Consider the following 14,170-nt stretch of genomic DNA (forward strand, 5'->3'; position numbering starts at 1 on the left):
GGCCTTGGCCCACGCGGCCGCCCCCCCAGCCGCACCCCCCGGGCCCGCTGGCGGGCTCACCGGCTCTCGGCAGAACCGCGTCCACTGCCCGCAACCGGCTCCGGTTCCGTCTTCGTCTCGTTCAAACCGCCAGACCCCGCCCGCCCGCCCGCGCGATGACCTCACACGCACCCCGCCCGCTACGCGCCGACGTAAAGGCTCGTCATCCTCCGCCGGCTCCTTTTATAGAGAGGGACTCAGCCGCGCGCCGGGGGCGGAGGACGGCCCCTGATCCCAAGAACTGGAGCCGAGGGGCGGGGCCCCGAACGCCAGGGCGACTGCGGCACGTGGCCGGTCGCAGCCAATGAGGTCCCGCCTCGGCCCTGTGTGACTGAGTTACAGAATCCCTATGGTAGTAACCAAAAATAAAATTGCTTTTACAATGACTTTTTTTTTTTTTTTTTTTTTGCTTAGAGATGTATGGAGGTCTCGCTGTGTTGCCCAGGGTGGTCTCGAACTCTTGGCCTCAAGCGATCCTCCCGCCTTAGCCTCCCAAAGCGCTGGGATAACAGGCGTGAGCCACCACGCCCAGCCTTACAATTAATTTCTGTAAGAATGGGTTATTGAATCATGAAGATACCTGATAGACACTTTGGGGAAACGCTTAGAAGTCAACTTTCTGGGCCGGGTGCAGTGGCTCACGCCTTTAATCCCAGCACTTTGGGAGGCCCAGGTGGGAGGATCACCTGAGGTCAGGAGTTAGAGACCAGCCTGGCCAACATGGTGAAACCCCATCTCTACTAAAAATACAAAAATTAGCCAGGAGTGGTGGGGGGGGCCTGTAATCCCAGCTACTTGGGAAGTTGAGGCAGGAGAATCACTTGAACCCGGGAGACGGAGGTGGCAGTGAGGCGAGACTGCACCACTGCACTCCAGTCTGGGCGACAGAGCAAGACTCTGTCTCAAAAAAAAAAAAAAAAGTCACGTTCTGTGACGCCCCTGCCCCCCCATCTGCAATATCATGTGGCATATTTTCTTTTTAGTACCATAACAAGGCATCTTGTGCCTTTACTGTCTGTCTTCTGTAAAGTCCACAGGAGCAAGGGCCTCCTGAGTCCTGTTCCGGGTTGTTTCCCAATGGCTGTACACACATTCTCTCTTGCCCGCTCCCTCTTTTTTTTGTTTTTTAAGAGATGGGGTCTTGCCATGTTGCCCAGGCTGGGCTGGTCTCCTGGGCTCCAGAGATCCACCCACATCGGCCTCCCAAAGTGCTGGGATTATAGGCGTGAGCCACCACGCCTGGCCCTTACATTCTCAAGAGAGCCTTGGCTGAAGGAGGAACTGGGCTGGGCGTGGTGGCTCACACCTGTAATCCCAACACTTTGGGAGGCCAAGGCGGATGAATTACCTGAGGTCAGGAGTTGGAAACCAGCCTGTCCAACATGGCGAAACCCCATCTCTACTAAAAATGCAAAATTTAGCTGGGCATGGTGGTGGGCGCCTGTAATCCCACCTACTTGGGAGGCTGAGGCAGGAGAATCACTTGAACCTGGGAGGCGGAGGTTGCAGTCAGACTTCGTCTAAAAAAAAAAAAAGGCCGGGCGCGGTGGCTCACGCTTGTAATCCCAGCACTTTGGGAGGCCGAGGCGGGCGGATCATGAGGTCAGGAGATCGAGACCACGGTGAAACCCCGTCTCTACTAAAAATACAAAAAAAAATTAGCCGGGCGTGGTGGCGGGCGCCTGTAGTCCCAGCTACTCGGAGAGGCTGAGGCAGGAGAACGGCGTGAACCCCGGGAGGCGGAGCTTGCAGTGAGCCGAGATTGCGTCACTGCACTCCACCCTGGGCGACAGAGCGAGACTCCGTCTCCAAAAAAAAAAAAAAAAAAGAGGAACTGCACCACTTTACAGCAGAAAGAAACTGAGGGACAAAGAGGCCACTTGACTCACTCAGTGTCAGAGGTAGATCCAGATTTCAAGCTGATTTTTTTTGTCTGGGTATCATTCAAGTATTCAACAAATATTTTCCCTGACCAATCAGGCCCTAGTGAAAAAAACAGACACAATCTGATCATGGTGGTAAGTGCCTTTAGTTCCAGCTACTGGGAAGGCTGGGGCAGGAGGATCGCTTGAGCCCAGGAGTTCGACGCTGCAGTGAGCAAAGATCACGCCACTGCACTCCAAGCCTGGGAAACAGAGTGGAACTCTGTCTCTAAAAGATAAAAACGAAAACTAGACACAGCTTCTGACCTCTTAAAGTTTCCAGACTGGCAGGGGAGGCAAAGGGGACACAATTAATGACACAAATCCTTGTTAAATTACAAATCAGGCTCAATGCTAGGCAGGGACATTATGTGGTGGGCTGATGGTACTTCCACTGTGTGGAGCAGGGGCCTAGAGGTCCCTCTAGGCCAAATCTCACCCAGTTAGTTGCTGAAGCCCAGGAAGACATTCAGGGAAGAATGGGTGGGGAAGCTGGGGCAGGAGCTGTTTATCAACAGGTCTAGAGGCATTTCAATACTTCGGTCACTTGGGAGGCCGAGGCGGGTGGATCACAAGGTCAAGAGATCGAGACCACGGTGAAACCCCGTCTCTACTAAAAATACAAAAAATTAGCCGGGCGTGGTGGCGGGCGCCTGTAGTCCCAGCTACTGGGAGAGGCTGAGGCAGGAGAATGGCGTGAACCCGGGAGGCGGAGCTTGCAGTGAGCCGAGATTGCGCCACTGCACTCCAGCCTGGGTGACAGAGCGAGACTCCGTCTCAAAAAAAAAAAAAAAAAAAAATACTTCGGTCACGAGTACTGCTCCAAGAGCACATCACAAGAGACATGACCTCTCCTAGGTAGTGTGGAAAGGCTTCCCAGAAATGACACTTACCATGAAAGATGAGGAGTTACCTTGGCAAAAGAGTTTGAGCAAGGCTGGGCGCGGTGGCTCATGCCTGTAATCCCAGCACTTTGGGAGGCCGAGGTGGGCGGATCACGAGGTCAAGAGTTTGAGACCAGCCTGACCAACGTGGTGAAACCCCGTCTCTACTAAAAATGCAAAAATTAGCTGGGTGTGGTGGTGAGCGCCTGTAATCCCAGCTACTCAGGAGGCTGGAGCAGGAGAATTGGTTGAACCCAGGAAGTGGAGGTTGCAGTGAGCCGAGATCGTGCCACTGCACTCCAGCCTGGGTGATAGAGCAAGACTCCATCTCAAGGAAAAAAAAAAAAAAAAAAAGAATTTGAGCAAAAAAAGGCAAGAAAGTCCGGGTGCAGTGGATCATGCCTGTAATTCCAGCACTTTGGAAGGCTGAGGTGGGCAGATCACGAGGTCAGGAGTTCGAGAACAGCCTGGCCAACATGGTGAAACCCCGTCTCTACTAAAAATACAAAAATTAGCTGGGCATGGTGGCGGACGCCTGTAATCCCAGCTACTCGAGAGGCTCAGGCAGAAGAATTGCTTGTACCCAGGAGGTGGAAGTTGCAATGAGCCGAGATGGCACCACTGCACTCCAGCCTGGGCGAGAGAGCAAGACTCCGACTCAAAAAAAAAAAAAGAAAAAGAAAAAAAAAGATCAACAATAAAGAATAAAGAGCCATGTAACAAATGATTATAGCAACAGCAGTTATATGAACATTATGGTGAGCTGATGTCAAGCATAGATAATCAACTAAAGATATTTATAAGTGCTTTGATGCAACATCTGTTACCTGTATTTTATTTATTTATATTCTATTAAAGAAAAAAAAAAAAAACAGAGACACTCTGTGGCCCAGGCTGGAGTGGAATTGTGTGATCTCGGCTCACTGCAACCTCCGCCTCCTGGGTTCAAGCCATTCTCCTGCTTCAACTTCCTGAGTAGATGGGATTCCAGGCACACACCACCATGCCTGGCTGATTTTTGTATTTTTAGTAGAGACAGGGTTTTACCATATTGACCAGGCTGGTCTCAAACTCCTGACCTCATGATCCACCCACCTTGGCCTCCCTAAAGTGCTGGGATTACAAGCATGAGCCACCACACCCAGCCACCTCTGTTTTATCCACAAAGACACTAACTTTTCACTAGGCTAAATAATAAATGGCTAAGCCAATATGTCTGGGTTCAAATTCTGACTCTGCTAGAAGTTAGAATTAAATGGGAAGTGTATAAAGTTCTCAGACTGCACCTAGCACATAGTAGGTGCTTAATAAATGTGATTTCTGAGTCCTTTCATCTAATGTCAGTTATTAAATTATGTCAATTAATTGGTATCAGCATTACCTGCAGGCCATTTTGGTCTAGAGTGAGGACATTAGTATGGGGGATGAGATCAGTGTAGAAAACCAAATCAGGAAAAGCCTGTTGGCCGGGCGCAGTGGCATGATGGCTGTGTAATCCCAGCACTTTGGGAGGCCAAGGTGGGCGGATCACTTGACGTCAGGAGATCGAGACCAGCCTAGCCAATATGGTGAAACCCCATCTCTACTAAAAATACAAAAATTAGCAGGGCATGGTGGCATGCGCCTGTAATCCCAGCTACTCAGGAGGCTAAGGCAGGAGAATCGCTTGAACCAGGGAGGCAGAGGTTGCAGTGAGCTGAGATCACACCACTGCACTCCAGCCTGGGTGACAGAGTGAGATTCTGTCTCCAGGTTGGGGGAAAAAAAGGCAGCCTAGAAAGTTTGGACCTAATTCTGGAGACACAGGAAGTTACAGGAGGTAACTCTGTATTTTAGAGGAGCAAGGCCCTCTGAAGTACAACTCATCTACCCTCCCAAGACAGCTCCCAAAAAAATGACATCGGGCCAGGTAACCTGCTAGCATCCACTCTCCTCACTGAGGAAAAAGCTGGCCAAGGTTATCTGGGTCAGATTAAGCCTTGACAGCAAAAGGCCAGAGGGTAAAAAGAAAAAAGAATCTCCATCCTGTAAGAGAAATGGCTCTGGAGATGTAATATGTAACTTAAAGCAACTTTTTTAATATGTGAAGCAATCTCATTATCACAGATAGAAATTATGACTCCTCTCCAAAAACAAAACAAACAAAATAATTGTACCTCAAGGCCTGAGTTTTACAAATGTATGACAACTTTATTGAACTAAATAATTATGTTGGGAGATCACAGCTCCTTTGAGAATCTCACAAACTCATGGAGGAGAAGACTACAAAAATAAGAAGTTATAGGCCAGATGTGGTGGCTCATGCCTGTAATCCCAGCACTTTGGGAGGCCAAGGAGAGACAGCATGGCAAGATTCAACCTCTGCAAAAAAATTTTAAAATTAGCCAAGCGTGGTGGCATGCACCTGCAGTCCCAGGTACTCTGGAGGCTCAGGTGGGAGGATCAATGGATCCTGGGAGGTCGAGGCTGCAGTGAGCCTGTGATCACCACACTGCATTCGAGCCTGGGCAACAGAGCAAGACCCTGCCTAAAAAAAAAAAAAAAAAAAAAAATCAGAAATTATAATACAGAGTGCTGCCGGGCGCGGTGGCTCACGCTTGTAATCCCAGCACTTTGGGAGGCCGAGGCGGGCGGATCATGAGGTCAGGAGATCGAGACCACGGTGAAACCCCGTCTCTACTAAAAATACAAAAAATTAGCCGGGCGTGGTGGCGGGGGCCTGTAGTCCCAGCTACTCGGAGAGGCTGAGGCAGGAGAATGGCCTGAACCTGGGAGGCGGAGCTTGCAGTGAGCCGAGATCGCACCACTGCACTCCAGCATGGGCGACAGAGCGAGACTCCGTCTCAAAAAAAAAAAAAAAAAAAAAAGAAATACAGAGTGCTTTGTGGTGAGATAGATTCTTCTTGTGTTTTGTATTGTTTTCGAGACAGTGTTTTGCTCTGTCGCCCAGGCTGGAGTGCAGTGGTGTGATCTCTGCTCACTGCAACCTCCGCCTCCTGAGTCCAAGCAATTCTCCTGCTTCAGCCTCCCAAGTAGCTGGGATTACAGGCCTGCACCACCACGCCCGGCTAATTTTTGTATTTTCAGTAGAGACAAGTTTTCATCATGTTGGCTAGGCTAGTCTCAAACTCCTGACTTCAAACGATCTGCCCACCTCAGCCTCCCAAAGTGCTGGGATTACAGGTGTGAGCCACAGCGCCCAGCCAATTCTTCTTTTTTTTTTTTTTTGAGACGGAGTTTCACTCCTGTTGCCCAGGCTGGAGTGCAATGGCGCCATCCTGGCTCACTGCAACCTCTGCCTTCCAGGTTCAAGCGATTCTCTTGCCTCAGCCTCCCAAGTAGCTGGGATCACAGGCATGTGCCACCACACCCGGCTAATTTTGTATTTTTAGTAGAGACAAGTTTTCATCATGTTGGCCAGGCTGGTCTTATACTCCTGACCTCAGGTGATCTGCCCACCTCGGCCTCCCAAAGTGCTGGGATTACAGGTGTGAGCCACCGTGTCTGGCATAATTAAAAGTTTTTAAAAATCAATAAAGTTACGTGGCCGGGCACGGTGGATCAGTGGCCGAGTGCAGTGGCTCACGCCTGTAATCCCAGCACTTTGGGAGGCCAAGGTGGGCGGATCACGAGGTTAGATCGAGACCATCCTGGCTAACACGGTGAAACCCCATCTCTACTAAAAAATAAAAAAAATTAGCCGAGCGTGGTGGCGGGCGCCTGTAGTTCCAGCTACTCGGGAGGCTGAGGCAGGAGAATGGCGTGAACCCAGGAGGCAGAGCTTGCAGTGAGCCGAGATCGCGCCACTGCACTCCAGCCTGGGCGACAGAGCGAGACTCCGTCTCAAAAAAAAAAAAAAAAAAAAAAAAAATCAATAAAGTTACACAAAAAGAAGGAAAGAAATGGGGGAAGTAGGCAGGATGAAAGGAAGGAAAGGAAGCTAGGAAGGAGGGCAAAATGCTACAAAGGGCAGCAGGTAATTTCAAGCTCCAGCAAAACAAACAAACAAACAAACAAGAACAAAGATGCAGATGAGACCAAGCTGAAAAAGTAGACTGGCTTCCCAGAGCAGATTCCAATGCACAACTCCTTTTGCTGCTAGCTGGGTGACCTTGGGTATGTGATGAGACCTCCTTGGAGTCAGTTCTCTTACTTATAATCATGGTAATCAGGCCTTACAGGGTTGCCAGAATTCTCTAACAGTAATAAAAAAGCATTTTTGGGTCATTTGTCACTGTCATTTACTCAGCATTCAGTCCCCATCCCATGTGCCTCACATATACTGAATTGTTTGATCCGCAAAATGTTACCCTATTTTATAGTTGGGTAAACAAGGCCCAAGCACCCCCAAGGTCACAAATTAACAGGGAAGTGGAGACAGGATGGGAACCTGCAAGGAGCATTGAGATCTCAACAGGATGTGGGGGGCGGTGAGGGGCACAAGTTCCACACCCGATGCCACTGTTGCTACAGTTGACACCAGTCAGCCTAGCTGCTGACAACATCTGGGTAAATATTACCCTGCCTTTTAAAAAGTATTACTATTATTGTATGAGGCAGGGTCTCACTGTTGCCCAGTCTGGAATGCAGTGGCGCAATCTTGGCTCACTGCAACCTCCACCTCCTGAGGTTAAATTGTCCTCTCACCTCAGCCTCCCGAGTAGCTGGACTACAGGGGCGTGCCACCATACCTGGCTAATTTTTAAATTTTTTTGTAGAGAGGGGTGTGAAACCCTCTCTGTGCTGCCCAGGCTGGTCTCAAATCCTAAACTCAAGTGATCCGCCTACTTCAGCCTCCCAAAGTGCTGGGATTGCAAGGTGTGTGCCAGCGTGCCTGGCCTAAGGCTATTATTACTGATAAACACTGCATGTTACTATCACTACCTACATCCAGTCTTCATTGTCATTAGCACGCATTGATTAATGGGTCTCATTTTTACAATAATGTCATCTCATATATGTGAAGTTTATTGCCTGCTAGGTGTCAGGCAAAGCACTTTACCCAGATCTGGCCTTTGAACTTCAGTAACCCTATGAAGTAGGTAGGATTTGTTATTTCTACCTTTGTTGTTGTTGAGACAGAGTCTCACGCTGTCGCTCAAGCTGGAGTGCAGTGGTGCAATCTCAGCTCATAGCGACAACCTCCATTTCCCGGGTTCAAGCCATTCTCCCACCTCAGCCACACCCAGTAGCTGAGATGACAGGTGCATGCCACCACGCCCAGCTAATTTTTGTCTTTTTTGGTAGAGATGGAGTTTCACCATGTTGACCAGGCTGGTATCTCCACCTTTTAGGTAAGAGATGAAAAACCCCAAGAGGTTAAGTCATCTGCTTGCTCCAAGTGACACGGAAACATGCCAGACCCCAGACACAAATCCAAACAAACCCAAAGACTGCTTCAGCAAAGGCCCACATAGGATTCAAACTCCAACCTCTTTCCCCAGATCAGAACATTCACTGCATTCTCCCCCTGCCTCAGAACCTGGGATCACTCAGATCCCAGCCTAACCCCATCTTGAGAAAACACAAGAATTACCCCCATACTCCCTCTGAGCCCCCCCACCCTAACAAGCAGGCCAGGACGCCAAGGACCCCTCACCTGGAGGGCTCGTCCATCTGTCTTGGGGTTTCAAGGCTGGGGCTGTTTATCTGGCTTCATCCTGTCCTAGTATTTGATGCAGCATTGTACACAAGATGGCTTAATCGGGTGGCCCAGGACCCTGGGGTCTCAATACCTGGGGAGGCAGGGGAGGTTGTGTGGGCCTAGCTAGCTAATTGCCAGCTATCTCACCATGGCAACCTGCACATGGGCTGTTCTAGTCCTGAAGCACCTTTCCAGTAACATGTTCATCCTTCCACTCTGGAAGCTTCTTCCCTTCCCAAACCCTGGGCCAGGCCCTTTAGAAACCTGACCTTATTTAAGAGATGGCCATGATTATAGCCCAACTCACACATGGCCTGGGAGGCTCAGAGGTGCTAGGTCTGACTGGTGTTCAGTGGGTGAATCCCAAGTGCATCACCCTATTCCCTCTCTAAATGCGCTAGCTAACCAGCATTAACCTTTTTCCCTGACCAAAGGCTGGAGATGAGTGTGGCCCGATGGGCTCTGGCCTTGGGACTCCTGCCTGGGGAACCCCACGTAAAGTAAAATGGGATTACTGCGGTCGCAATATCAGGCTTAGAAGGGCAACTGACATCGTGAGTGCTCATTGAAGGCCAGGATTTTAGTTGGGGGCATGCTGAGAATCACACTCCAAAGGGCAGAGGACACGGGCTAGGCTGGGACCACAGGGCGACTCCCAATTAGCCCCCTCACAGAAGGTGGTTGACCTGCAACACGGCAACTTGGGAGCTGTGGAATAAGGTATAGAATCCCACAGAAGCATGATGAACTGTGAGAATCATCATTAGGATCTTTTGCTAGAGGTGATTATCACCTTGATCAGTTCCCCAAGATCTGTATGTCTGGAAACAGGTGTCCCACACATGGAGCTTTTAAATGAATTCAGACACTCAAGCCATATTTGGGAACCGTGAGTTAGATGCCCATTCACTAGTCTGGTGTGTTCCCTTGATAGCGGCATCAAATCCTAGGGTCAGGCTGGGTGTGGTGGTGCATGCCTGTGGTCCCAGCTACTCGGAGGCTGACAGAAGAGGATCACTTGAGTCCGGGAAGTCCAGGCTGCAATGAGCAATAATTGTGCCACTGTGTGACTGAAAATTCCTAGGGTCCACTCAGAGTCAGAAACTCTGGAGGTTGGGCCAGCAACCACAGCCCTGACAAGCCCTCTAGGGGATGCAGATGTACTGGATTCTTTTTTTTTTTTTTTTTTTTTGAGACGGAGTCTCGCTCTGTCGCCCAGGCTGGAGTGCAGTGGCACAATCTAGGGTCACTGCAAGCTCCGCCTCTGGGGTTCATGCCATTCTCCTGCCTGGGCCTCCTGAGTAGCTGGGACTACAGACGCCTGCCACCACGCCTGGCTAATTTTGTATTTTTAGTAGAGACGGGGTTTCCAGGGTTAGCCAGAATGGTCTCGATCTCCTGACCTTGTGATCCGCCCGCCTTGGCCTCCCCAAAGTGCTGAGATTACAGGCGTGAGCCACCACGCCCGGCCTGGATTCTTGGGTTTTTTTTTTTGTACAGACGGGGTTTGCCATGTTGGCAAGGCTGGTCTCGGAATCCTGGGCTCAAAAGATCTGCCCACCCTGGCTAGGATTACAGGCATGAGCCAATGCTGCAGAACCAGTGTACTACACTGTAAGTAAGCTTCAGTCAGCTTGGGGTCACATTGCGTTTGAATACATGAATGAATGAATGACCTACTTCCAAACTCCCACCCTGACATGTTAGTCAGGCCCTCTCATGTCCCATCCATCTGACCTGCAGAAGAAAAGGGACATCAGACAGTTATAGACAAATACTGATTTTAATTAAACATAAGGTAAACTCTAGGCGTCCGTCATCTTTCAGCCTAAAAATTTGCAAAAACTGTTGAAACAAGGCACAGTTTTTTCCCCATATTTGTTACGTCGTGGCTCCAGTTACAAAAAAATCTTAATGAAAACGTTAAACATAAAAATAGAAGTTTGAGATTTTAAAAAAAGTGTATAAAAAGCCCCAAAAAACTTGTCAACATTGTTCCTTATTCTACAAAATAGCACCAGTAAGAAGAGTAAAAGGTGTTAAAAACCATTATGACAGCATTTCTGAAATGCAGCTTGTCTGAACTCCCGTTCTCCCTAAAAATGACTTCTCATGGAATAAAAAAGGATTTTAAAATCTCCAAAGGGAGCACCGAGCTTTGCAGTTTTCCCTGTCATCTCTTAGATGAGGGGAAGGTATGAGAAATGTACGTCTGTCCCTGACTGCTGTCACTGCTTCTGAGTTTAGTAAAAAGATGAGAAATGAGGGTAGCAGACTTCTCATCTGGGGACCTGTGCCTGTGGAGGGTAGGTCTCTTGGAGAGGGAATGGGTTTGAGGGGGTGTCTTATCTAAGCTCCTTCCTTCACACTCCTCTCCTAGGGAAGAGGGAGATGAGGAGCCATACTTGTCTACAAAATATATGGCAGCTTATATTATAGAACTCAGCACACCCCTTCCTGAGCTCCCCAGGGGGTTCTATTGCAGTCACTGGGAGGGATTTAGCTAAGAGTGGCCCCTGCCCTTGGGTTTATGGGGGAAAAAATAGCCCTGAATGTGATGATGACATCATCCCTGCTGAAATCATCATCGTTGTGGAAAATACTCTAATAGGTCCCGTGCAGACTCCAGCCCTTGTATTTAGGCAAGGGGGAATGCGCCGGGTAAAAGACATATACAACATTTCCTCTTCTGTTTGCCCTGGGAAGAAACGATCCTGGGCCCTTAAAAATGTCCTGTAGCTACATGCCTACAACTGCACACATCTGCAAACACAGAGCAGCAGCCAGTTTTCAAAAGTTAAACTCTTGCAATAACTGTCTTGGATGATTTTTCAGCATTAACCTGAGTATTGGAGAGCTGTCGGCACTGTGGTTTTGGTATCTTAGCCATTGTTTCTCTGAGTGGTAGACCCAGGAAGGGAAAAAAAAAAAAGCCACGTTGCTACCTACTTCAAGTTTTAAAGTTTTAGGAGAAGAAAAAATGAGCACCGTGTTAGGCTGCTCCAAGCAGCCAGGTCTGAATTGTGCACAAGGAGGCGGCACCTCAGGCTCCCCCTGCAAGAGAGTCAGGTGGCTCTGCCCCCACTGAGCAGGAGGGAACTGAGGTACACGGTATGACCCACACAGCTGAGGAAGAGCAGGGCCTGGGGATGCCTTCAGGAATCACACCTCCTGGGTCCTGGCTCTGCCACACACCCCACTGGGCTTGGGGCCTGGCTGGAACTATTCACATGCAAAGTAGTCCTTCAGAGGGGCGAAGAGGTGTCGGATGACAGGCACGCTCCAGGACCTTCCCAGCAGCTTCTGGCGGGCACCGCGTCCCATGTTGGACACGTCTGTGTAGTGCACAGGAAAGCCAAAGATCCTGGGGGTACCGGAGTGAAAAGACAGCCAGTCAGAAGTGCCTCCAGGATGTTGAGAGCCTCAACCAGCCAGGTCCCACTCTTTCTGCCCTCGCCATCCCTCAGTCCCATCAGTAAGGTCCCCAGGACCTAAATTCAGAGCCCTTAATTCAGAACACTTGCTCACAAATTGCTCACAAGTCCCCCGTTTTGTGCAGGCCTAGCACCATACTCCTGGCATAGAGTTGGTGCTCAGAGGACCTTCCTTGAATAAATGCATGCATACCAAATCAGGCAGCCAGCAATGTATCCATCTTCAAAACACTATGATGGGAGAAGTTAAGCAATTTCCTTAATAAGGAACAATGTCACTCAAAAACAGCCTAGATTTTCAGTCATCACAGGCTCAGGCAACCAGAGTTTTCCTTCCTTCTTCAAACCCAGCTGCTGGATGAAGGACCAAGCTAGATGACTTCAGGCAGATGGCATCGAATATACCAAAAGCTTCCTCTATAGGATTCTACCAGGCCTGGAAAGAGGCTACAGAGGCTGAGCCTCAGTGTTACTCAGGTATACAATCCAATACTAAAAGTCATCCCAACAGGCCAATGGTTGCATGGGTTATTCAGAAACATGTCAAAGATGGGATACCTCAGGCCTGTGTCTTGCTTGGCCTTAGCGTCTACACAATGTCAGCCATCTGCACCAACCATTTTAGGTTTAGGTCCATACAGAATAATCTACAGCATAAATACTAATCAGAAGTTACTTTTATACTCAGAAAACTGTTGGTAAGTCAAAGAAGAAATTAAATGAGTTGTAGAAGTGAAATATCTGGAATGAAAATACTCTATATCAAAGCCTTCAGAATACAGAATACATGTAAAGAGGAATGTTCAAAGCCTTACATCACTATAGCAAATAATGATTTTTAAAAAATAGTATAAGCAAAATGAACAAATAGGAGTGAAAGAAAACAGAACAGAACAGAACTGAAATCCAAGAGATGGTTATTTGCATCAAAACAGACAAACTTAGCCTGAAGAAAGGGAAGGAGACGATAAACTGTGGCCATGAAGGAATCATTTATAGAATGAACAAACTGAAGTCTTCAAGAATGGCATGTTTGTGGGGTTTTCTTTCACTGGCTTCTCACACATCGTAGTGTCCCAGCATGTTGGGACAGGCAGATGTCACAGCAGTGCAGCCAACAGACAGATGGTGTGGTCTAATGACCTCATGTCTCAGATTCCTCACCACCACCACACCCCCTCCGCCATTTTTGTCAGGAAATAAGGGCGAGCTATGAAAAGGTATTATTACTCCTCGCCCTAGTAACATCGAAGGGCAGTGAGGCCATCAAGAATGAAGGTAAGCACCTGCCCATGTCTGCCCGTTTGTGTTTTGATCTGCACAGTTTCCCTCTCCAAGTGCAGCCTTGCTCACCTTTCGAGCTCAGTGCACCACAAAACATCTTCTTTGCCATTCATGACAACAGGGAAAAGTTGGTTTTTCCCCTGTTTGATCGAGTTCGACTTGGTGGTTATTGTCTGTACTTTCTTTAACTGGAGAACAAAACGACATCATGGAGTGAGCATAGAATGAAGGGACCTGGGTAGAGTCAAGGCTCAAAAGTACCTGGAAAAGATGGAGGGGAGATGCAGGCGTGGCAGAAGAGTGGCAGGGCTGGGAGAGAAAAGTACCTGGGAGAGACGGAAGGGAGAGGGCAGGCGCGGGAGAGGAATGGCAGGGCTGGGAGCGAAAAGCAGAGTTGGAGGGACAAGAACATGTTGTGCTTCCCACAAAGGAAGGACCAGCCTCAGAGAAAATGAGATAAACAAAAAAGTGACCATGAATGAGATCACGTGGGGGGCCAAGAAGACACCAGAGTTCCTGATCAAGCAAGATTAAGTAAAAAAGTAAAAACCACCCAGATACAGAGAATGCTCAACTGGAGTTTAGAAAAATGGATCTTAGCTTGATGCAAACATTGAGATTTAGGTTTATGGAGGTGTTCATATTCTATGACGACAGCAAATTAATTTTTTGGCAAAAGGATTAATTATTCCTTTCTTCCTGAGAGGGCCAGCTGAAATTCTTTGTCTTTATGTATCCAGTACTAAAATTAGAAAGACTAGTTGCCTTTTCTCGTCGTGATTACTTATCACGAATGTCTCCTAGTCTCTGTATTTGAGGATGGGACAGAACAATTGTGTGGGAGAGAGAAGCCCAACACCAGGAAGTCACATGGGGGGAGGAGCAGGAACCAATCAGACACCAAGGTCATCTCCCAAGTCCCCACTTGGAGGTCACCAAGTGCATTTTTCCAGCGGGCCACAG

The 14,170-nt window shown here is 48.7% G+C and overlaps 2 protein-coding genes across 20 annotated transcripts in view; both read right to left on the reverse strand.

Moving 5' to 3' along the window:
- Positions 1-191, reverse strand: part of MAPRE1 (microtubule associated protein RP/EB family member 1) — a 32,167-nt gene extending 31,976 nt beyond the window's left edge. Inside the window, exon 1 of the mRNA XM_055266778.2 lies at positions 61-191. The gene's annotated coding sequence lies outside the window, so the exon portion shown is untranslated. The remainder of the gene's footprint in view (positions 1-60) is intronic.
- A 10,065-nt stretch (positions 192-10,256) lies between these two features.
- DNMT3B (DNA methyltransferase 3 beta) overlaps positions 10,257-14,170 on the reverse strand; it is a 49,670-nt gene continuing 45,756 nt past the window's right edge. For 11 of the 19 annotated variants that reach the window (XM_055266770.2, XM_055266769.2, XM_063633713.1 and 8 more), the window contains one exon: positions 10,257-11,853. In XM_055266770.2, coding sequence (XP_055122745.1) covers positions 11,712-11,853 — 142 coding nt within the window. In that variant the 3' untranslated portion in view covers positions 10,257-11,711. Of the gene's footprint in view, positions 13,469-14,170 lie in introns of all 19 variants that reach the window. The other 8 variants (XM_063633709.1, XM_063633705.1, XM_055266767.2 and 5 more) reach the window with 4 other exon arrangements.

The sequence above is a fragment of the Symphalangus syndactylus genome, chromosome 24 (assembly GCF_028878055.3).
Source record: "Symphalangus syndactylus isolate Jambi chromosome 24, NHGRI_mSymSyn1-v2.1_pri, whole genome shotgun sequence".
Taxonomy (NCBI): Eukaryota; Metazoa; Chordata; class Mammalia; order Primates; family Hylobatidae; genus Symphalangus; species Symphalangus syndactylus.